The 24,263-nt window shown below is 35.9% G+C and overlaps 1 protein-coding gene across 7 annotated transcripts in view; it reads right to left on the reverse strand.

The window, feature by feature from the left end:
• The window catches only part of LOC149568454 (uncharacterized), a 334,059-nt gene that overhangs the window by 23,207 nt on the left and 286,589 nt on the right, over positions 1-24,263 (reverse strand). For all 7 annotated transcript variants that reach the window (XM_089821382.1, XM_089821379.1, XM_089821377.1 and 4 more), the window contains 4 exons: positions 6,063-6,173; positions 5,561-5,638; positions 5,294-5,470; positions 3,602-3,682 (listed from right to left, as the gene is read on the reverse strand). In XM_089821382.1, coding sequence (XP_089677508.1) covers positions 3,602-3,682; positions 5,294-5,470; positions 5,561-5,638; positions 6,063-6,173 — 447 coding nt within the window. The remainder of the gene's footprint in view (positions 1-3,601; positions 3,683-5,293; positions 5,471-5,560; positions 5,639-6,062; positions 6,174-24,263) is intronic.

Genomic DNA, 24,263 nt, shown 5'->3' on the forward strand with positions numbered 1-24,263 from the left:
GGTGGAGAAGTGCACCCTCTGCGGGTAACATGTCTACCTAGAATGAATCTCCTGTCACCATGCATGTCACTGAAGACCAACCACAAAGTCAATTTGATAATCTCAAAATTAAGCATTGACTAAAATATTAATTGAGCCCAATTCCTACAGGCTGTCAAGATATCACTCTGATACCAACATAAAGTCCATGACTTGGCTATAGCTTGAATAACACCAACATCATCAATTTTCCCACTAATAATTTTTTTGTCATTTTGTCGAACACTTCACAAGCAATGCTAATAAAAATTGAGCTAGGGGTGTTAGTCTCAAAACATAGAATCTTCAGATCTTCTAATGAATTAATGCATCTAATCAGATCTATTGCCAATTTTCTCAATTCACTCCATGTTATACTTCACATACACATCTTAGCTAAGTGCTAAGCTAGGAAACAATTCACACATGCACTGAGCAGCACCTTGCTAAACAATTTATTGTTTACATTATTGAAGTCAGAAAATAAACCTAGATTTTGTACATCGATTTTCGTTCGGGCATCCACAACACTAACAAATCAAATGATAATATTGCCTAGCAGAGAGATTGCAGCCTCCAAGATGATGTGCGCTTGCAGCAATGGATAATATAGGCTTTTGGACAAGATTGCAGCTCATAGGAAATATGGCGCAAGCTTCCAACTAGGCTTTTAGCTCCTAAAAATGCAAAGATCCTGGCCTTAACTCCCAATGCAACTCTCCAATCTTAGGTTGCAGACCCTCCAGCTTAGACACAGACCACAGGAAGGTAATTTTGGCTTTCCAAGAATGAGTGCCGGCCACAAAAGATAAGTTGCACGTCTTTAACCCTACTAGCAACTTGGTAGATGTAAATGCCAGCCCAAAATGAAGATCACAAACCCTCATAGAATGTTTGCAGATATAAAAGAAAACCTATTGCTGCCATAGGATGAGATGTCATCCACCTAGATGTCCAATAGCTTTATCAAAACACAACGTTGGTCTGGTAGTTGCACAAACAGGAAATGAAGCCCCTCCAAACTCAGCTAATTATCACTAGCCGCAGCTTGGTAGATGTAAATGCTGGCCCAAAATGAAGATCACAAACCCTCATAGAATGTTTGCAAATATAAAAGAAAACCTATCACTGCCACAGGATGAGACGACATCCACCTAGATGTCCAATAGATTTATCAAAACACAACGTTGGTCTGGTAGTTGCACAAATAGGAAATGAATCCCCTTCCAAACTCAGCTAATTATCACTAGTGTCAATCTACTTCTCAAGCACAATAATGATAGTCAAGAAGTAGAGACCACAAGTTCACACACATGCAAGAATGATCTCTATGCTTGCAAGATAGATTGCAAACAATTTCACAACACTAGATAATCATGAGCGTACATAATTCTAGAATTCTCAGCTACAATGATATCTCCCAGCAATAGACAAATACAGTAAGGAGATTCAACCAAATTCAGATATAAATAACTATGCCTTAGCAATGATTCAAATACTTCTCAGCTTCAAACCCTTATACTTCAGCAAGGGCATAAAATCAAAAATAGGAAAAAATGTCACAAAGACAACAAGTGTAATAATCAATCAAATGCTTTTAGTTTTTCTTTATAATGAGCTCATATTTACAATCTCCAAATGACCTTTTGTTTTCAAAACATAACTTTGCTTACGAAGCTTTTCCAACACAACATCACATTATAACATTTAATAATTATAAAGTGTCATTATAATAAAGTAAACTTTTAATAATTAATTAATTAATATGAGCTCACACTGTAAATAGCACCATCCGTTGTAGGTGATGACCATCTGCCAACACCACCATCTGCACTGCCAAATATTGTAACTCCCTGAATTGGTCTTACTAAAAATAGTAAATCCACTACAGAGACCCTCAAACCACCTTGTCAACCCACGAGGATTGCTATGATGATCTAACTCAATCAATCACAAAGACTTGCCAAAAATGGGGAAATTGCATACACTTACTGTGTATTGGATTCTTTGTACACTAATTTTTTGCATAAGAAAAAAGGGAGCATATTTTCTTGAACAATCTTTACATAAAGCATGGTGTACTTGATTTATTATGTTTTGTGTTTAATACATATTGGAGTTGGAGGACAAAAATGCAAACCTCACGAGGAAGTTAATCCAAATTGAATTCAATACTAGAAAACATGTAAATGGTCAACATGAATTTAGATGATCACAATTCATTAACTGGCAAGAGAATAATAATTATGTGGCACCACATATAAGCTATTTCAACTCCCATTTATTTTAAAGTAGCATTGAACACATGGGCTTTTACCAAATGCAATGATTGGCATTGATCAAATTCAAGGTTGCACAGAGATGAGGGTACTTAGGGTACGGGTATCAATATTTCTCAAAATATGGGCTGGGGTTAGTTGGGTATGATTTTTTTATTTCTAATATTATTGATTATTATAGCAAATCTGAAAATCTGAAAATATGAGTCATGACAATGGTTTCAAAACAAGAACAGTGATATAGTTTGCAGATGTAATGCATTGTTTTCAATTTCATTTTTGCAATAAGTTTGCATTAATTATAAATGCTAAATGTTTAGGTGCATAAAAGATAAGGCAGACTTTAAACATGAAAAAGAAGAGCATAAATCATATAACAATGACATATTGCAAATGATGAACTTGTGACTTGAACAGTGATAAAGTTTACAGTCAATCAGTATTATATCAAAGTTTCAAACTGATTATGTAATGATTTGAGCTTGATAAACAATAAGCTGACACACAAACAAAAATAAGAAATCTTAATCAAGGTCTTTGATGCTGTCTATAGGGTACCCGGTACTAGGGTGCATGGGTATGCACCCCAGGGGTGTGGGTACGCGTACCAGCACAACATAGATCAAATTCCTTTTGCTTAACTATTTTTAATGTTTGAAAACAACTAAAACATTGCCTACCCCTATGAAGCAATGGGTTGCTATCTTTGGTTATATGTAGAGTAGAAGGTGAATAGGTAGATTACATACATCTTTATGGAAAAATGATTCTGGTGTACCTTTAAAATAATAAAATATATTGAAATTGAGCAACTTACAGATTACTCAAAACTATTTTGAACAGAAGCTCAAATTCTGTTGGGTATGTGGGAGGATTGCATCTTGAATCTGTCATTTTTTGAACAAGGCATGCTTTTCATGTATCGTGATGAGCCTGCATGTTGAAACTACTAATGGTAAACCTAGAGAATGGTGTGATAACACATGGCATAGTTCAAATGGATCTAGGAGGACCCATTATGCAGCATAAAAGGATGCTCAAAGTAAATCTTCATCCTTCAAACATTACACCTAATCAATGGCAATTAACTACTGATAATCATATGCCACAGTTTGATTCCCTTGCTAAGAGAAATGAATAATTTCCATTGCTAAGGAAGCCACATGTTATGGTGAATCTTATTATAACTAAAGCAAATAGGAAAACAAAGAATTATTCATTTGAGGTTGGAACACTGAGGAAAAAACAAATCTTTAACATTTTATGTTTCAAAGAAAGGAGGCTTCTTGTTAAAAAAATCTTACTAGAGGAGAGAAATCCAGCACACTTTTCTTCATCCGGCTTGTCAGCGTACCCAAATGTGCATCCAATACGTATCGTGACAGCTGCACTCAATTACAATTCTATCCATCAATGCCAATGACCCCATTTAATGACCAATTTAAGTATATTGTAGAAATTGTCTTTGTTGAATTACAGTTTGGATAAATATAGTGGAAACTTAACCTACCCCGTGCTAACTAGAGAATTGGCAACCTTGAAAGCAACTAACAAAACAAGTACGTTTCAATTTATGCACTTAAATTCACAGTCATTTTTTCAAAAGCTGTATAAGCTTTTTCCTAATGAAGATTCCATTTAGACTTTGGACCAAGAGATGTTATATACTTCATAAACATAGTTTCAGTAAGAAAAACTGCCTTTACGTTTGTTTTGTTAGATTTTGAAGTAATATTAACCACTTGGACATGATATAAAAAGGAATACAACAAGAGTTCAAGGCAGATGTCATTTTTGAAAATGTGAATTATAACTGATTATATTTACCTTTAGAAAAATAAGGAAAAGGAAATATACAATCACATTTGGATTTATATATGCTATTTGTGTGTATGCCAACTAGGAGCTTCCTTCAATTAAAATGGGAAACAATGGCCATAAACGGTACCAATCAACAAATTAAGGTAATACAAGGTTTGAACTGTGGACACCATATTTCATTCAGAAAAAGTGTGAGTTGATCTGGAGGAAATCTAGAGATGAACCATCAGCCTCCCCCAATTGAACAAGTATATTTGTACATTAAAATTGTTGTAAACTATAATGTCTCCGTAGATTTTAAGGTTTGAGAAAACAATTTTCATGGTATTGACATCTAATGTCTATGATAAAAATCAATTGGTAATGAAAAATGTATGAATCATTTATAATTAATTTAATAAAATTTGGTATTGTGCTCTGTGTCTAATTATGTTTTCATGTGTACTGTTGGACTCAAGTAATAAAATTTAAAATCAAGGCTTGGATAGAATTTACAGGGGTATTCATCTTCGAACAAATTGATGGCATAATAGAGTATGTGTGAGACATAATTTTTAGATGACATACGATGACAGCATCTGGTTTGCTCATCTTGATAAGTATCAGCAGGCAGAAGAATTTGTGTAACTTGAAGGTTATAACTTATAGGAACCCCAATGGATAGTATCTACACATGAATTATTCATAGATTTTATCTAGTAGCAGGATATTTGGATAGTCAAATATTGATCAACACAATGGATTCTTCAATCTACAGGCTATTCTTAAAACATTTCACAAAGCCCATTTATACCGCATGTTCAATTAGTAGACAGCAGTACCAGAACATAGTAGGCACAGATTTCACTGTGTGAGTTGGTGTGTTCTAGGCAGGTGACATAATCATTGAAAGTAAGCACTAATCATGCCATTACATCAACATAACATCTTCCTTGTTGTAAAGATGTTTTTTTAAAGAAATTACTGTGACTTGTAAGGAAATGAGTAACTACGATGATGCAAAACCTTCAAAATAGAGGATCCCTTATGCCTGGGGCTAGTATACCATTTTTCTAGTTCAGATACTGAGCAAACTATAAAATGTTAAAAGAAAGTATACCTGTTTTGTGATAGAAGTATGATCCTTATTATCAGTATGTTCCTTCAATTTCTCATTAATCATGCATAAATCTTACCTGTGAGATTGTGACAAGGAAAAGGAAAAGAGCTACATAATCTGGTGAATCAGCAGTAATATATATATCCTGAAGGGATGCATATAAACCACATAGTTGAACACGTTTGCTCAATTCTCCAAGCCATCTCTTTATCTTCTCTGAATTCTCATCCAGTGCTAACCTCGAGGTTCCATTCTAGAGAAAGATGATTTATGAGAACGTGCTTTTGCACTGCTAAACTGGAGCTTGTTTCACTTGAATATATTCTATCACAATGCAACATACCTCATCAACCCCTTTAATTTCAGAGACAACTGCCTTATTTAACCCTTCTACAGAAAATGCAACAGTGCTCGCATGTACCTGCACTTACAATAAATGAATGAATGTTTTATTTTCACTGTTTTCCAAGCCAATTATATATCTAAAATTACTGGTTAAGATTCCATCATCCTTGAACTTGAACTTCAAAAGAAAACTGCTGAACATTTTGAGTATATAAAAACTAACTTAAAGAAAGTTTCCATAATATTTGAATCTACCTTGCTACTTGGTCTAGTAAACTGACATCTTCCTCCATTTAACAAAGGACCCTTTATTTATTACTTGTCTCACTTCTCTATTAAATCTAAATTATGTGCATATCTTATGCTCATTGCTACTCCTAATGTTTATGATTGACTTCATATGTTCATGTTTAAACTCACCATGCCAAAGACGAAAATATATCAATTTATTTAGTATTTTCTTATAATATTTGTATGAGAAGCAAGAAGGGATTCATTACCTTAGAAGATGAACATAAATGTGAAGCAATGAAGCACCGCAACAACTGTAGCTGCCCAACGTGTGCCAAACATTCAACCCAGGGTTCCCATGCTGAATTCACTATTTCAACCTGAAAATAAAAGGTCATCTCAAATAAATTAAGTATTATTAACTCCAAACCAAATACTTTTGTAAGGAAATCAAACATGAAAACAAATTATATAGACAATTTGATTACATAATTGCTACATTCTTGAAAAGGTACTTAAGAAGAAGAAATAGTATTTAAACTTTTTCCTAAAGAAAGAGAAACTGAAACTTGTTTTAAATGTTCCAAGTTGGTGGTCATCAAGACACCAAATTTGATCAATCAGATAAAAATTAATGCAAGTATTTGTAAAGATAATAGCAACATAAATACAACTTAAAAGACACTTTTGTCATTCCCCCTCAAGAGTAAAACAATTAGTTGATGACACACATGCTATTTTATTTGCATTTGCTAAGGGATGACAATAGGCATAGACCGAACCTGAGACTGAGGGTGGTGGTGGAACACAGTGTATAAGGCAATATTTTACTTGTTTAAAACTTAACAATCACAAATCAACAATAACGTCAAAAATTGCACTAAGAAAATATCCACACAACAAAGAACACAAATTTACATGGAAACATTTTTGCGAGAAAACCTCACAAGACTATTTAGATATATTGTCTAAATCCAGTTTCACAAAAATATTCAAATGAGATTACAATATTCGTAAGCAATAACCCACTAGACACAAATCTTCACTTACAAAATTTGCAGGCACAAACCTACTAGAGACACCAATCCTCAACTGAGCATCAACTCAACAAGAGACACTAATATCTTTTAATAGAAGGAACCAATCTTTTCTACAAGAAATCACCTTCAAATGAACATAATCTTTTGATGGCTTGCTCCAATTTAGATTATCCCCGCTCTTCTCTACTTCACATTAATTCTAATTTGTAATACATTTGCTTTGTTATGGTTGACTACGAATGTTGGAAAGTTTTGTACACTACAGAGAATACGTAGAAAGACAAATATCTCCAATTCCTAAAAAAATTTCCAGTAAACATCTATCCGCACTATTTTGTTCCATAGAGAAGTCAGCCTCAAAATGATTAAGCTCGTCACAGATAAGTACTTCAAGTCGAACAAAAGATTATGTAGGAACAACCATTAATTCGTTCACTTAGCCATATTTTGCATTTGAATATCAATCATTGATCATGATTTTAATTGGAAAAATCAACGATAACCCAATTATTGACTAGCTTTTAATGTTTTGACTTCAAGGACATGTTACACAAGTAGTCATTGATCAATCAAGAAGAACCACAAAGAAGTGAAATAGAAAACTCACTTGTGAGGCCCACATAGTGGTTTAATCCCTAAATTGAGCTGGACAAACATGTATGTCCATGTGGAACTAACACAAACACATCACCCCATCACTTAATTGTATCAAGACTTTGCCCATCTACTTTCCATCTATGCACTAATGTGCTAGCCTGACACATGGAAAGTCTCTTCAAATAGATATAAGCACCTCAATATGCTCGAGATACAAAATAACATCTCGCTCCATCTCGTTCCACATTGGGATCGTCCTTTGTTCTCTCATGCTCTTACATTAGGGGGACACCTAACAACAATATGTTCCATTGTGGTCCTAACAAGTTTAGACATTTGGACTTTAATGCTATTGCATGACCAATCGGGATTGAGCATATGGAATTGAGCTAGAGAAAATATTCCACCCACATTTTGCTTAGACTTGGTCTCACTCTAACAATAGGATAGGTGGCATGATCACACAACATTTTAACATTTACAAGGCTCTAGCTTCTAAAGTATGTGCTCATGTGACAATCCATCATGTGCATGATCCTATTGGCAAAATTTTTTGTAAGTCACTAAGACTACAACTTATAAAATGGTAACTTTAGGAAACGGTGTAGTGCAACAAATCTCTCCTCTCAACAATGAGGGGGCTCCCTTCCTACCATACGTGGCTACAATAGAAATGTAACTGAAATTGACAAATTGGGGGGTTCTCTAAATCAACTCCTATCTTTTTAGGAATAATTTTATGATAACTACTACTTGCAAATTAACAAAAGGTACCTACTGCTATGGTAATACTGGTGACTTAGCAGTTGACATAAGAACAACTCTTAAGAAAATAGTTATAACTATATTAAGTTGATTGATAATAAGAACACAGAGTCTCTTACGATCAATCTTTTTTGATGAGTAAAGCGAATAGATGACAAGGTGCAAAGTCTCTTGCCAACTATCCAAATTGAAATAACATACTTGAAATCAAAGCAAAAAGTCTTTATTCTCAAGTATTTGCAGCCACTCTCAAACTATAAAACTTGATGAAGCTCAAAGTCTTCAAGAAACAAAACCGAACACTCAAATGCTTCACACAGATAGATAATAAACTGTACCAGAGATAAATTGATTTATACAACTTAATAAAACAATATGCAACTTCAAGTTCAACAACAAAAAGTTTGAGAAAACTTGCTTCTTTATCCAATTTAGAATACAAGCACTTTAGCATAGCCTCCTTGTATAAAGCAAAAGATAACTAATTACTACAAGCTCTCTCCTTTATATAGGAGAAGAAGAGAGAGAAAGGTGGAGAAGGAAGGGGAAACCCTTAACCACCTTGACTTATTCTACCAACAAACTCCTAACTAACTTCGTCAAAGTTGCATGCCTAATGCTGTTAAAACTCCATTACATGAAGCATGTATGCTTCCTATATTTACAAAGTCCATTGCTTCTACATGCAATCTGCCAAAACTTTTTCTACTTCTAAAAGACATAAGAAAAAAGTGCCCAAGGCACTTAGAAAGATTTTCACAATGTATACATGAACTCTCTAAATTTGTGCAACGATTCCTGTAGAACTGTTATATCCAGTTCACCTTTGCTTTGTGCAACAACTGATAACTTATAGGTAATGTTTTCTTTTTCTAAAGTAATACTGCAACATTATTTTATCTTGCTGAGGAGATTGTGAATTGAGAATCTGTAGCTTGTGAGAGTATCAATCTCTCCAAAGTCAAAGTCTTCCATCCCAAGCTATAGGTGAACTACTTCTATGAACTCTGTTAGGAGAAATCCCTCATCAACGAGTTCTCCATTTTTAATAATAATTGCACATATTAGATGCTAAAAACCATTGCTGATCATGGGCTCTTGGTCTTGTAAGCATTGTATTGTTTCTTCAACTTCAACCACTAGACTTGGAGTACCTTTACCCCAATGCCCATTAGATGCAAAGTATTGTAGTACATCTCTATTGAAGAGAACATACCATAATCACGCAAAACATTTAGGACAACTTTTCTCATAGTCTTCCACACATTCAAGTCCACCTCGAGAGACTTAAGTTGTGATCAAACAAAGAAAGAAGCCCCTTTAACTTGGCTGAAATATCTGTCCTATGCCTTAGTATCCTAAAGCTATCCCTGATCGCATCCACTTTTTGGGACACCATATGATCACATGAATTGTCTACGACTTTGGCTTTCTTTGCAATCTGCACTATGTGTTTTGAAGGCTCATCTGTCAGAGAAGCTTTCATCTTCTCAATAATATCTTGTAGTCTAGCATTCTCCTCCTTATGCCTGCTCTTCCTTTCCCACAACTTTTGGTTCTATTGTGTGAGCATGTTGAGGGTATCATGTGCATCTTATTGACATGCCAAGGAAGATTGTTTATCGGGTTCAATTATGATGAACTTGTAATCACTGATTTCCATTTTTTCTGTTGGCTTTTCAACAGGAGGCTCAACCACTTTTGCATATTTGGTGTTATAAGCACCCACCACAATCCTTGATACCACCTTAGCCTTCTTGGCCTTTGCAGCCACATTGGAATCATGGTCTTTAGGTGGAAGTTCTTCCTTCTTCCTCTTTTGTGTAATTGAGATGAGCCAAGGAGGAAATGTAAAGGAAGAGGATCCTATAGAAGTAGTAATAAAAGTGGACAATTGATCAGCTTGTGCAACTGTAGCTAAAATAGTTGGGACATTAGACATAATCGCCATTGGAGCTGGGATGCTATTTGACCTCTACCATGAATTGCTCAAATTGTGTTGATGAAGTATCCATCAATGCCATGGATAAAACTACAATATTTGGGATAGACATGGTGTATGCATCAAACACACTCTTAAAGTTGTGATATTGCTCCATTGTCTGGACCGCAGAAGCAACTGAAGAGATAGGCATACCCGATGTAATTAGAGTTGGATCCACGTGGAATGGTGTCTGCTCAAAAGGAGAGGTGTCCATAGTAGCATGCAAAGGTGAATCAACTGACTCATTTGAGATACTTGGGATGAATAATATGGATAGGAAACATGCAACCTATTAAGATGATGCTCAATGTACTCTGCATGCAAGACTTCATCATCATCTTCAACCCCAGAAGGAATCACTACAAGATTGAAGTCCACACTTTGCTTAAGGGTTAACAGACAATATTCCATCTAGTGGATATCAATCATTGTGCGCAAATCAACCCAAAGGTATTCAAGGCAATTAACAAGAATGTAAGTTTTTTTGATTTTATCATTCTTTCCTCACCGATCAAAGCAAGCAAGCCCCATGAACTTCTTCAAAATGATCCTTTATATTTCATTTTCTTGGGCTTTGGCACCATTCTAGTGAATAGTCGGTAATCCTCAAAGGGTTCTTTGGTGAAATATCAATGTCTGGTCTATGGAAAGAAAGGAGATTGGTATGATTGTACCATCGTCAACTAACTACCTTGCTAACTCCATGAGAATGATCTTGTTGGCAGGATACAGTGGAATGAGTATATGGTTTGGCTCTGATTGAACTAACTCTCATGTAAGTAAATTTGGGAAACTAGAGGAACAAACAACCATATTCATTCACTTTTTCCCATGTTACATCAAACATACACTTCTTTGGCAGTTCCTCATTGAATAAGCATATATAATACCCAAAGACGGCGTCTGGCACCCTCCTATAGTTCATGCGACTAGATCTCAAGGTGAGCTCATCAAAATACTCCATACTGGCACTATCATGTGGTCAACCTTGATATATACGCCTGAAAATGCATCCAGGGAAGAAACAATGTATACCAAATAAGTGTTCATATTGAAAGTCCCAGTCAAAGAGAGTTGGGACAGCTACTCCAATAGCATATCGCTTATCATCTCTTCCCATAAGATCTTTTGTTTTGAATGGACTATGAAAGAGGAGTATAGTCAAAGCTTAAAGACATTGAATTCTTTAAGTTGAGTGATAAGACTAAGCAGAGTGACGAAATCATTGATTCCTACTTTGAAGTCGGAATGATGCACCCCCTTTGGCCATCGAACAAGATTTGGCCTCTTGTTTATCAACTAGTTGATGTTCACATATATATTCTACCATATCATTATTCCATCTTTCCAAAGTCTTTTGTTTAATAATGTTAGTCACCAACAGAGCAACTGGAACTCGGAAGATTCGATCAAGAGTTTCTAGATCCAAACTCATGATGGTCTTCCCATCTTGATTTCTAAATGTTCTTGATGGAACATCAAGATTCTTGGTGCAAACAACAATGAACTCAGGCTCATGAGAAGCCAAAGCGAAAGTGGAAACTAGAGGAATGCTACTTTGTTTGATATACAAGATATCACTTGTAGATGCATCTCTCTATAAAAAACCCACCATGTGCATTAACATATCAAAAACCTTTAATTGAAGAACTAAAGATGCGTTTTTAGGAAGGAATAACAAATGCTTTTCAAATGCACGTGTTTTTAGGTTAAAATTCCCCACCTATATGCATTTTAATCCTAACTCAAGTCAATAAACATATCAATTAACTTTTAAAGTGCAACATGTGCTTTTGGGTTGAAAATTCCCCACTTAAAAGAGCTTAAGTAATAAAATAACATGTTATTGCCTATAAAAAGTCCATTTATATGCAACTAGGACTTATATTTATTGGAAGTGGGTTTTTTTATTGGTGTTTTGCAAGTTAATAAATGCTGAGTGATAAGAATCCTAACCTTTATGGATTTTAAATGTCTCATGCAATTAAATTTAATAAATAGCTATAATTTCCAATAAAGTAACATGAAAATGGACTTAAAAAGGCCAATTTCCATAAAACTTTAAAACCTAGGGTCAAATCAACTCAAAATGAGCTAAAAATTCAAAATGGATGCCAAAATCCACTTTAAATATTAAATATAATTTTATTTTGTGCAATTGCAAATAAAAAACTCGCTTTTCAAAGTTTTTTAATCACGTCTTGTCACCTTGAAAAACCCCACCATTTCCTTCAGAACATGAGCTAGACAACTTCGTTTAAGGCCTACATTAGCTTAAAATGAGTGGGATCACAAGGGCTATCATCTTAAGTAAAAAACAAGACTCAAAATCATGTATGACAAACTGAAAACAAACACAAAAAGGCATGAAAGTTTACCTAAAATCAAGCGCCTGCACTAAGAGAAGAAAAACTCCTCCTTACAAACATTTGGGGATTAAACTTGATGGAATCCTTCAAAAGAAACATGTGAATAAAGTTACATAGAGTACAATTAAGGGAAAAAAAATTGCCCTAATGATGCTTTACAAATACATTAAAACAAAGAGGCTATACCTACGAATTCATGAGAAAACTACATAGGGTTGCCTCAATTTTGACATTTTAAAATTGAGGACAACAAACCCTGATCAGCCGAACCTAGAAAGGACTAGACTAAGACCTCAAACCTAGTTTAAGTCAAACCATGACCCAAGGGTGCAGGGCAAGACTTGATATCATAGCATCTAATTATAGAATAAACCTTTGAGTAAAAAATTTAGGTGAGTTGTATTAAGAAATGATAAGAATTTATATTTATTTTTAGTTCCGTGAAGCATAGTTTAAGGACTCAAACTTAAGATCAACTCGACAATCAAAAAAATTGATTCCAACTCAAGACTCGGCGAAAACCTTGACATTGACTTCGGAAAAGAAAAAACCTCATAATTACACAAAAGAAAAAGAAACTAATGCATTTAGAAATCATTGAAATCTAATTTGACTAGTAGTTTTTCATAAATTAAACATTACATGTACAATGATCCTCAAACTCTCAAAATTTGTAATTTCATAGCATTAAAGTAGAACGATACTCCTTGATACAACAAAGCTATAAATAGTAAATGTATAACATTGTTATACTTCTATATGTATAATGATATGTCAAAATTAAAAAACAATCAAATATAATCTACGCCTTAATCTTTTCCATCTAGTGGAAAATTTTCAAGCCTTGAACAACAAATTAAGTATCAAAAAGATGATAGATTGTTTCATCCAAAACATCTTTGTTTTCCTCCATTGCATCTAAAATACCTACTTTGGTTTGATGATTTGATCAACTCCAAATGATTAAAAATTATCCTCTTGCTATGTTGATGCTTCTGAATAAGAGCAAAAAATGACCAAAAGAAGCTGAGTTTTCACTTTAAAATGCATCGCTATTATGTCTAAATGCTAGACAAAAGAGTCTAACTCAAGAATTAGGAGTCAAAAAATGAGACTTGAGGAGTCTTCGAGTATGACTTGATCGAGTATACTCCAAGACTGAATATGAGCAAAAAATGGCCAAAAGAAGCTGAGTTTTCACTTTAAAATGCATGGCTATTATGTCTAAATGCTACACAAAAGAGCCTGACTCAAGAATTAGGAGTCCAAAAATGAGACTCAAGGACTCTTGAAGTGTGACTTGATGTGAGTTTGGTTGATTCGGCTCAAAAAAAATCAAAAACTTAAGTTTGCTGAGATGAGTAGAGTGCTTAAACAGTCTTCAAACTATGGTGATTGTGAGCTATAGTTCTTAATTTTTTTTAAAAATTACAAGATGTCACAAAATTAACCACTAAACCAAAGGAAGTGAGATTGTTTCTTCATCACATAGAGAAAAGACACAAGAAATAAACAATCATGTATTTTGGCATTCCAAATTGCAAATGGAAGGTTCCAATGCATCAGAAAATCATCAATCACATTACTTATAAGAGAATCATATGGACGAGATTCAAAGGTCCAAGCATTCAATTGTATGCAATTTCATCAAGGAATGTGTTTTTACCACTTGGATGTAGATTAATCTTGTTTTGTACAATCAAACTCACTTTTAGGATGGTGAATCACTTGTTCTAATAAAAGCAAGCGGTAAAATGCTACAAATTTCCAACAACAATTTTGATGAAATTTTGAATCAAGTAGTCTTTGACTACATAGCTTGGTCAATCCAAGTGCTTCACCCTTATGAACATCACAAAGATGGAATGAGCAACAAGTGGACTATCCTTGGTCATTAGAGATGGATTCTTATCAAACACTACTCATCTAATGGGTCTATGAATATTAGTTTAGACCTACATGATAAAATCCCAAAAAATCATCAAAAAAGAAAAGCATTTCAAACATGAGAATTGGAAGTGAAAACCAATGAAAATATTGGCATTTGGAACAATTACTAATTCCTAGGGGTATGGAAATGCTTGCTATCAAATGGAGTAGAGTAATAAGTATTAAGGCATGTTAACATAACCTTTACAAAAAAATTTATCAAAGAAGCATACAAATTAAGGAAAAGAACATACTTTACAAAAATATTTAGTAAGATATATAAATGAAGATAAAATTTTATTAATGCCCAAAGAATGATCACAAATAGTTCAAAGGGATTGAAGAGCTAAATAGGAGAGAAAACAACGACAAGAATAGGAAATGATGGTCAGAGAACAAAAACATAAGAAAGAACAAGAACCAAGGCTCCAAAGAGCATGGGGAGAGTGGGAGGGGCAAAAAAGGCAGCTCCAAGCCACCAAACAACTATGGAACTGAGGTGGTAGAGAAAAACCCCAAAACCAAAGGCTAATCTATAAAAGTGGTAAAGGGCAGTGCCAACAATGTTGTCTTTAGAGGTGACCCACCTAACTTGAAGGAATGGATCGCTAGGAGTAGGATTTGCAAGACCTCATGGACTTGGAATGTAGAGGTGAGGAGAGGTGCCTTTTGGGGCCACACACCATCACGGGAAAGAAGCATGTAATGATAAGGTTAGCAAGATGGTACAAGGAGTGCTTAAAGAAGTGATCCAGCAAATGGATGGCCTCATGCATATAAGAAGCAACACATATCTGATTCATGCACTTGGAGGATAGAGACGCCTCCCTAGAAAGACAATAAAGCCTACCTCTGATCTCAATAGTAAATAGGAGGGAGAGGGAGGGAGAGAGAGAGAGAGAGAGAGAGAGAGAGAGAGAGAGAGAGAGAGTTTGTTTTCTTTTGACTCAATCTCACTAATAGTACAAAGATGACAAATCCCATCACACCTATTTAACTAATGGTTTGTCTCAACATGGAAATGGTGGGAACCCACTCTAAACGAACCCAAGAGAATTCTAAGGGAGTGTTGCTAGTGATGGGAAGTATATAAAGGGCGAACAATGATGCCATCCTAAATCTCCAGAAACTACTCAAAATAGAAAGCCATCTTTGATGAAGCCCCTTGTGAGGGCTGACCCAGGTGATGTAAATGTACTTTCTGTAAATAACATTTCTAATACACATGTTCAATCTTTGTCTGGTGGGAGGGGCATCCAAAGACTACTAGATTGCGGGCAGACAATAAATCTCAACCCTGATAGTATTAAGAAGGGTCATGACACTTGCAAGCTAGCAGCGAGTCGATTGTAAGTAGTAGCTGAATGAACAAGAGACTTTGAAAAGCGATAGGCGAGGTAGGGGTATTATAGACATCCCTTACAGGAGTTGGAAAAACAACAAAGACGGTGCAAGAACCAACAAGATCAAACATGGTCTCAAGCTTGAAAGGGCAAGCATCAAACTCTGCAAGAACAATGTTGTCAGGGGTAAATTGTCTACACTTAATGAACCACCAAAACAGAATTTGAACCTACTCAATAGAAGCCCAGACATACTTTAGAAGAGAAAGCCCCCAAACCACAAAGCCATAAACAATAGTAGATCGAACAAGAGTGTCAAGAAGGGTCATCTTGGATGAGATATCCTAGAAGTGATATTAGAAACATTGTCTCTCGAGAAGAGCAAGGGACCTAAATCCCTTGTTGATACACAATTCAATTGCAAGTCTCAAGCTAAAGTGAGGTCCCAAAAACACCCCTAAAAATGTGTAGGATGAAGCAATCTCAAGCTCAAAGTCGTTGAAAATAAAACAAAGATGAAAGGTTTTAAGGTGATTGAAGACCATAACCTTAGTTTTACTTAGGTTCACAATCACCCTCCTCTTATCACAAAATGAGACCAAGTAGTCGTCTCTGAAGGCCCTCGGAGGAGGAGACCAAAAGAACCACATAATATGGAAAAAGCAAGATACAAATCAACACTTGGTGGAGAAGGCAACCATCATCAATCAGAAGGTGCTCGTTAAGAAATTCCTTAAGCTCATCAATGTAAATCCCCAATAGAGTAGGAGACAGAGCACCATTGCTTCACTGCAATAGTGCTAGTAATGGGTCTAGATAAGCCAATAGGAGTCCTAAGACAACCTAGATTTGCCTCACATAATCTCATAATAGCAATGAGGATAATAGGAGAGATGCTGACATCATCAAGTCTGTAAAAGAGTGCCTATCATGGAAACATGTCAAAGGCTTTGGGAAAGCCAAAAAAGCAACATAAAAACATTTAAGCAAGAGAGTGTTAGTGTAATTAAACTAGCAACATTTGTTTTCTCAATCCCTACTTTCAAGAAAAGACATTTATTGCAACTTGTTTTATCCTTGATTTATGGATAAACTTGCACTTGCTTAGTTTGTAAGCTAACGAAGGAATATTTCTAGTTTTTCAATTTTATTTTGCTTTTCCTTTACTTTTTGCTTTAAGGAAGTCTATATGTTGTAACTATATTCATATGTAAACCAATAAGGAAGAGTTTTTTGTTCTTATTATTGTTCTATTTTTTCTTCATTTACTACACGTTTTCTTTTTCTAGCTAGATCTAATGTTTAAAAGTTAGCTAAAATTCTACATGCTAATAGAGGACAAAATTTTATTGAAAGCACCTCCTAAATGATAGTGCATAGAGTCAATATGTGGTCCATAGTTTGATAGTCTTTCTTGAAACCCACCTAACCTCTAGCCCTAATATGTTGCAGATCAAGCTCCCTAGAAAGGAGGATATCAAGAATCATGGCATACAGTTTTGGAAAAGCGTGACCAAACATAGTAGTCCTGTAATTATTGGGGTTAGAGGTCAAGCACATCTTGTGGATTCGGTGAATGATATGATGATACCATTTGGGTGAAAATCCCAAACAGACCACCTGGCTGAAGAGCTCATAAAGGTAGGAACACAAGATGAAGGCCCTGAGATTGAAGGAATCAGCTTGAAAGCCCTCCTCATTAGTGACCCTACTAGCACGCATATATCTAATAGCCTCTAAAATAACCAAACAAGTGGAGAGATGGCACATGTAGTGGGAGCGATGATCTAAAGTGAGGGTTGAGTATAAATATTGTACAAAGCAGAGATATGGAAAAGCAACAAATTATGCTCAAGCCCATGGGGAGTGTGGAATGACAAGGGAAAGAGTGTGTCAGAGGGACTTGGGCAAACAAAAGAGGGAGGAACAAAGGGCAACACTACATTGGAAAATGAAGAGGACTTTCTTGTGACAGAGGAGGCAGTTGGACAACTTCAAGAAGGGGAAGAAGGGGTCATGGTCGGTGAAAGAATGACAGAGGCATGAGTGAAATGGCTTACAATCATCATCATTCTAGTGGTTCATAGAATAAAATGCATTTCAGCTTGGATAGGGAGCCCAAAAGGGTAATGGAGTGGGGAAAGGATAATAGAGAATCTCCCCAATGGAAATGGAAAGGCAAGACAACAAGTTGGAGACATTGACAAAGGGAGGTGGGTGAAATGATCCACCTAAGAAGAGAGTGAAAGAGAATTGGGTCACCCTTATCAAAGTAAAGGAAGGTGCGGGGATGGGGATGAGCAAAAGGGGACAGGGGGGGCACATGCGATAGGGGAGGTGGCAAGGGAAAGCGGGTACAAAAGATGGTAATATATGGGAGGAAATGGTTAGCTAGGGAGAGGAAAGTGATGGAGAAATAATGGAAAAAAGGGGTGAACAACTAAGAAGAGAGGACATAATCAATGATACTAGCCCCACCACCATGAAGTGTGCAAGTGAAGAAATGGGAGCCAAGGAAATGGTGAAGCTCACTGAAACCCGGAATATCAGGTGACTCGCACAATTAAAGATGGTTGTCGTACTTTGTGAGGGGACCCATAGAATCATTGGAGGACCTATAGAGGACTAACAAATTTGGATTGATGTTGTCAGTACACAAAGAATCAATAAATCTGTCATTAAGAGGACTTTGCATAGTATGAGTACGAGCATTGAAATCTTAAGAATGAGAATGTCACCAATAGAAATTGTGAAATGTTGTTAAAAAGATCAGATCATATGGGATCCCATCAGTGCAATCTAGAATGACATAAACATAGGAGGTTGGGAGAAGTACCATACCGCAATGAACAAATCTCTAAGATGAAGGGTAGAGCAGCAAAGTTGGATCCACAAGAACCTTGCCCAAGCATAAAAGAAAGCCATTGAAACTTGGATCTCAAACAAGTCAGAAAACCCCACAAATACCAAGAACACCACCAAAATATCTAGTCTCCACCCGACAAAATGACAACCACTTACAACCTAAAATATTTAGAGGGTGAGTAGGGCTTGTTAGAAAGTAAAGTCCACTAAGATAACTAAGCAGGGGGGTATCAATTATCCAATCAAAACAACATTTATCAACCTTATTAAATCTGAAACATGTAATTTGCAATTGCAATAACCACAAGAAGATAACCATACACAATAACACCAAATTTGTTAACTAGCAAAACCCTTAATCAAAGGGAAAACCCTTGTGGGGATGGTACCCACAAAATGATGTACTAATATATAAATTCCTTGCAAGAGGATTGATCCTGTTAGGAGCCAATGAAATATATTTAGTAAATATTAGTCTCTGTTAGGAGACTTGGAATCCCTGTGAGGAGATTCCAACCTTGTTAGGAGTTGTGCCAACCCTATTAGGAGTTGTGGAAGGTAGAAGGACCCATTGTCCAAACAGCTTCAATAGCAAGACCACAGAACTAATTGTCCAACTGGGCTCTGTATTATTCCTTAAAGGCCAAAAGATCAACTGTCCACTAGCACTCTCTGCCAAATATAATCACTTTGCTCTTTCACTATGCCTCTATTGCTCCAATTACTTCTCAGATCTCAATACTAGATCCGCAAACTTGCATCACATAAATCCCTTAGACTGCTTACTCGCATGTAATTCATGATTTCAATTCACTTACTTTCACGTACTTCCTTTTTACACTTAATCACAAGGAAAATAACTTTTCTTTATACCAAGTCCTCAAATTAATTTGTTGAGTCAACTTTGAGGCTTTCTCAATTTACAATTACAATAGGACCACATTAAGATAAAACAATACATGCTATATTACATCCATTCATAATTACATAATACTGTCAATTCGCAAATCTTCACACGCGCAACCTCGGACTTTGCACGCTCAATCACATCATCAATGTGATGTCTTCTACCTATGTTTAACTACGCTTAATTAGATTCTATTCCTGTTAGGAGATATAATTCAATTACCATAAACCACTTCCCAAGAACTTTGTCTATATGCTGTCTTTAGTAAATTTCAAATAACTATCACCACTCTTCGACTTTCTCCATGCGCTCATAGACAAGTTATCAAGACACTCTGTAGAACATATCCTCAATTGCGCTTGACCTCATCTTCAATCCTTTAATCATATGATCTCAATCTTTGTCTGTTGTTATGTTAGTCTTCATAGAATAACTAGTATGTTGACATAAATGATAAATACTGCCATGAATGCAACATATGATCATACTAACAATCTCCCAATTGCTCCAATGCTAGGATACTCCCCCATAGGACTATCATCAACATTCATGCTAATAGGGCTATCATGGGTCTAATGAGACAAATAATATTTGAAGAACACAGGGCATTCAACAACATAATTGGACAAGACAAAAATGAATAGTCTGTGTTCCAATAATTGACCTTTAGATCAAGAGCCACACCACCTCTAGACACCTCTAGGTTGTAAGACGTTATTTGGCAACTTAAGGATGATTCTTCACCCAATCGGTTAGGAAAGATTTACTCAAATCCTCATTAAGGAATACCTTGGAGGGAAGCAAAAAGAATTTTCACCTTGCCTTGAGGATGCAAAGGCAATCAACAATAGATTTAAACTAAACAAATAATGTAGGGTTAAAACCAAACCAAGCATGATGAAGGATGATCCTGCTAAGGACAAAAAAATCACCCAAAAATGAATTGGTAAGAAATAAAGAGTCCTGAGATAACTGTGGTAGGCCACGTACTCTGAGATTGAGCTCTCTAAATATTTATAGTATGCTCTTTACAAATTTTAGACTGAATTAGAACCTAAATGCATGACAATGGCTGATCACCACCATGATTTAAGGCATTTCACAGTCTCAGACTTGAAGTTACCTTGTGAAGTGTCCAACATGGTATGCAAGGTTTTGAGCTCTAAGATATCAGAATCATGGGCGTATATGTTCGGAATTGGCATTGATTATGAAGTGCAACTCAGAGTTTTCAGCAACAAGAACATAAACTTTCTCTAGGAGTTCAAGCATAGAAGTCTTCAAAGTATATTTTCCTTCATCAACCTTTGCATATGATCAAGCAAATAGCGTCTAAAGAAAAGTTGTACAAAGAAGGTCCAAGGAGGTTGTAACAACCTTCAATTCCATGATAAACAATGTGAAATAAGCACCAAGTGAGAGACGGTCCTAGAATCATTGTGGAAATAGAATGCAAATACACGTCAATAACTCCTATAGGAACTATTGTGAAAGGAGGAAGCAATGTAGTGCAAAATGACTAAGAAGAATCAAGCACAGAGATAGTCAAGTAGCCCAACCATGATAGAAGAGATTAACATGATTCGAAATCCAAGAGATGATGATAAAGACCTAAAGTAGTGCAAGCAAAAAGTCCTGACAAGACAAAGGTAGGAACCACAACACCTCGTGACAAAGAAAAAAGACCGCAAGTGAAACAACTGCAAGTAAGCATTGACAATGCTAAAGAGCACAAGTAGTGAGATGTGGTGAGCATACCACTCAAGCTTAGCAGAAATGCCCAAGCTCGGAAAACAATAATGTGTGCAGATAACCTAAGCTTGCATAACTCAAAACACACGAAAGACGAGCCCAAGATCACAAGCTCAGGAAGACAAAGCCAAGAGGAAATGATAAGCATTGAACAAGCAATGAACATGAGAAAAGACGGTAAGCAAACAGAGTCAAAACAACGAACCACACGAAGAGAACATGAGCAAAGCAAAGAAATACAAATAATCAACTAGATGGATGGATAGGCTAAGGGTGTAATCAACGGAAGTCATGGCAAGAACAAAAACCACAAGTGCCATGAGAGACAACAATGAAAAAACAGAAACAAAACCGAAATCAATGTAGAAGGGTCGCAATTAGGAGACATTGTTAGGAAGGCACAAATAATATTTCAAACATTTTTTTCTCTTGGTATTAAATTTATAACAAATCCCAGTTTATGAGATTTTGTGGATGACAATATGCCACTTTGTAGTTAGCTACTGCCCCATTAACAACTAGAAGATACTTCACTTTATTTTGTTCCATCTTTCAAGGAAAAAAACCTTTTTAAGAGTAGTATGTGGAAGTAGGAAAAAGGACTTCTAAAGAATGGTATGTAATGTACAAACTAAGAATCGCCTAAAACTTAGAAAGCTGATTTTTGGCTTCAACCCGGACTCATTTGGACTCTGCAAAAACTCGACAAGGACTGAACAAATTGAAAAAGTCAAGAAAATCAAAGATTTTAAAGGATTTAAAACTTTCTTCATGCATTATTTAATAAATTAACATCAAAGACAATAATTAAGATAAATAGAAGATACTTTTCACACAGACACACACACAAGTTATATTGATCACATATGTATAAATGCAAAATTATAAAGGAAATAAGTTAAACTAAATAACACATTAGAAATATAGTGTCATTGTCAAATGTCTATAATATTCATGGAATATGAAATCCACGGAACTGAAAGTTTAAAACATGTATCAAAATAAAAGCTAAAGTCTAGAAGCATAAGGCTTAGAGTAGCCTATATCAATGACCAATCGACCCCATAACATTCCTACATGTATGCCTAAGATATTTCATTGAAGATTTCAAACCATCTTCTCTCCTTGCATTTGAGGTTCAATCTAAATGACATCCACATCCTCATCCTCACTATCCTCACTCTTAACCTCAATGTCCTCCAATGGGTCTCCTTGCGCTCTAGCCTCCTCTATCATTGCTAATGCCTCTGCCTTTCAATCAATCTTATGAACCCATTCCAACTCTTCATCAATGATGAAAACATCATAAACTTTAGTGCTCCATGCTCCCTTTACATCAACCTCCTCTAAAATACTGCCCAAGATTTGTTTGTGACGAAGGCAAAGGTTGAAATGAACAAACACAAAATCATTCACCCTTTTCACTGCAAACTTGTGTTTTTTCGAGTTTATATACTTGCATTCTAAAGCACTACATAATTGGCTCATGATATGAAGTGCAATCCTCTACAAATTTGGCACCTGAGTACAAAGCATCTCCCGCCATGCATCTAACACAAAAAAATTAAAATCAATTCTATAAACTATTCTATAAATTTGACTTTATCAACGTAAAATGGGAATAGAATTAGAAAAATAGATAGAAAATTTCACGATTTAAATTTTAAATTATGCCCTGAATAGATTATTGTTGACATCAATAGCATATGCTATTTCTTGCATAAGTCTTGTGAGAAGTCTCCTTGTGAATTTCTATAAATTTCTATCTCCCCTTCCATAACCCAATTGAGGCTCACTTACTACAATTTCCTCTATCAAAAGAAGCAGTTGTTCATCACTTTGCAGTATAGATCCCTTTCTGCCTCTCTCCTATAGTCTTTGAAGCTCTTCTAGGATACCCTGTTCCCTCACTATCCTCCCCCTCCCTCCACTTTGAGTCATTGCTCCCTTGTCTCTCACACCTCACTCTCTATGAGATCCCCGACCAATCCCCTCTCCACCTTACCCCCCTCGCCTCGCCGACACCTTTTCATAGTCTCCAACATCAGTGAGGAGATCAGATGCATGTGTTGTAGTAGAGTTGCTAATGAGGAACGATTTTAAGTAGAGCTCTTCAAGCTTGGTATTTATGTTTTGGGTTTCGCTCTCACTGTACTCTTTAACTAAGTGGGGTGCATTGACTTTCCCGACTCTTGATCACGCCACATTATCTATCCAATCCATAAGACCTAGTCAGTATTAGACCTCACTAACTACACAACTATCATTATCAGCCATACATTTTCCAAACACTATGTCAACGTGTTGAAAACCATCTTTTCTAGGGAGCTTGATTGATGACATAGTGATCAAGCTAGAGGTTAGGTCGATTTTCGGAGAGACTTTTAGACCATGGACCATCTTTTGACTCTACAAACTATCATTGAGGGGGCTTGGCAGCGTTTGATGAAAGTCTATTGTTACTTCATAGACTTTCGCAAATCTTTTGATTTTGTTCCAAAGACAACTCTCTTCCAGAGACTTAGGGATATCAGGATTTCTGAGCATATATTGACGATGAGAATCATGAGGTTATATGAAAGAGTTGTGGGTAGACTTTGGGTAGACTTAGGACTCCGCATTGTTTTCTGGACCCTATTCAAAGCACTTTTGGTCTCAAGTAGGTCTTTTCTCTCTCCCCTACTTTATTTGGCATTAACATTGACAAGCTTGAAGGTTTTCTCCAAGATGTCTTACTACCTGGATTGTTTTACACTAGTTCTTGATCTCTATTTTACCATTTCATGATGATATGGTTCTCTTGGCTTCTTCTTCAAAGGGGCTTCAGCAGTTGCTTGATGGTTTGACCTCCTTTTGTGGCTTGTGTTAGCTTGTTGTTAGAATGGGTAAGACCTAGGTTGTGGTCTTCAATTGCTTGAA

The sequence above is a fragment of the Cupressus sempervirens genome, chromosome 3 (assembly GCF_028749045.1).
Source record: "Cupressus sempervirens isolate cs-2001-9-10 chromosome 3, ASM2874904v1, whole genome shotgun sequence".
NCBI classification, from domain to species: Eukaryota; Viridiplantae; Streptophyta; class Pinopsida; order Cupressales; family Cupressaceae; genus Cupressus; species Cupressus sempervirens.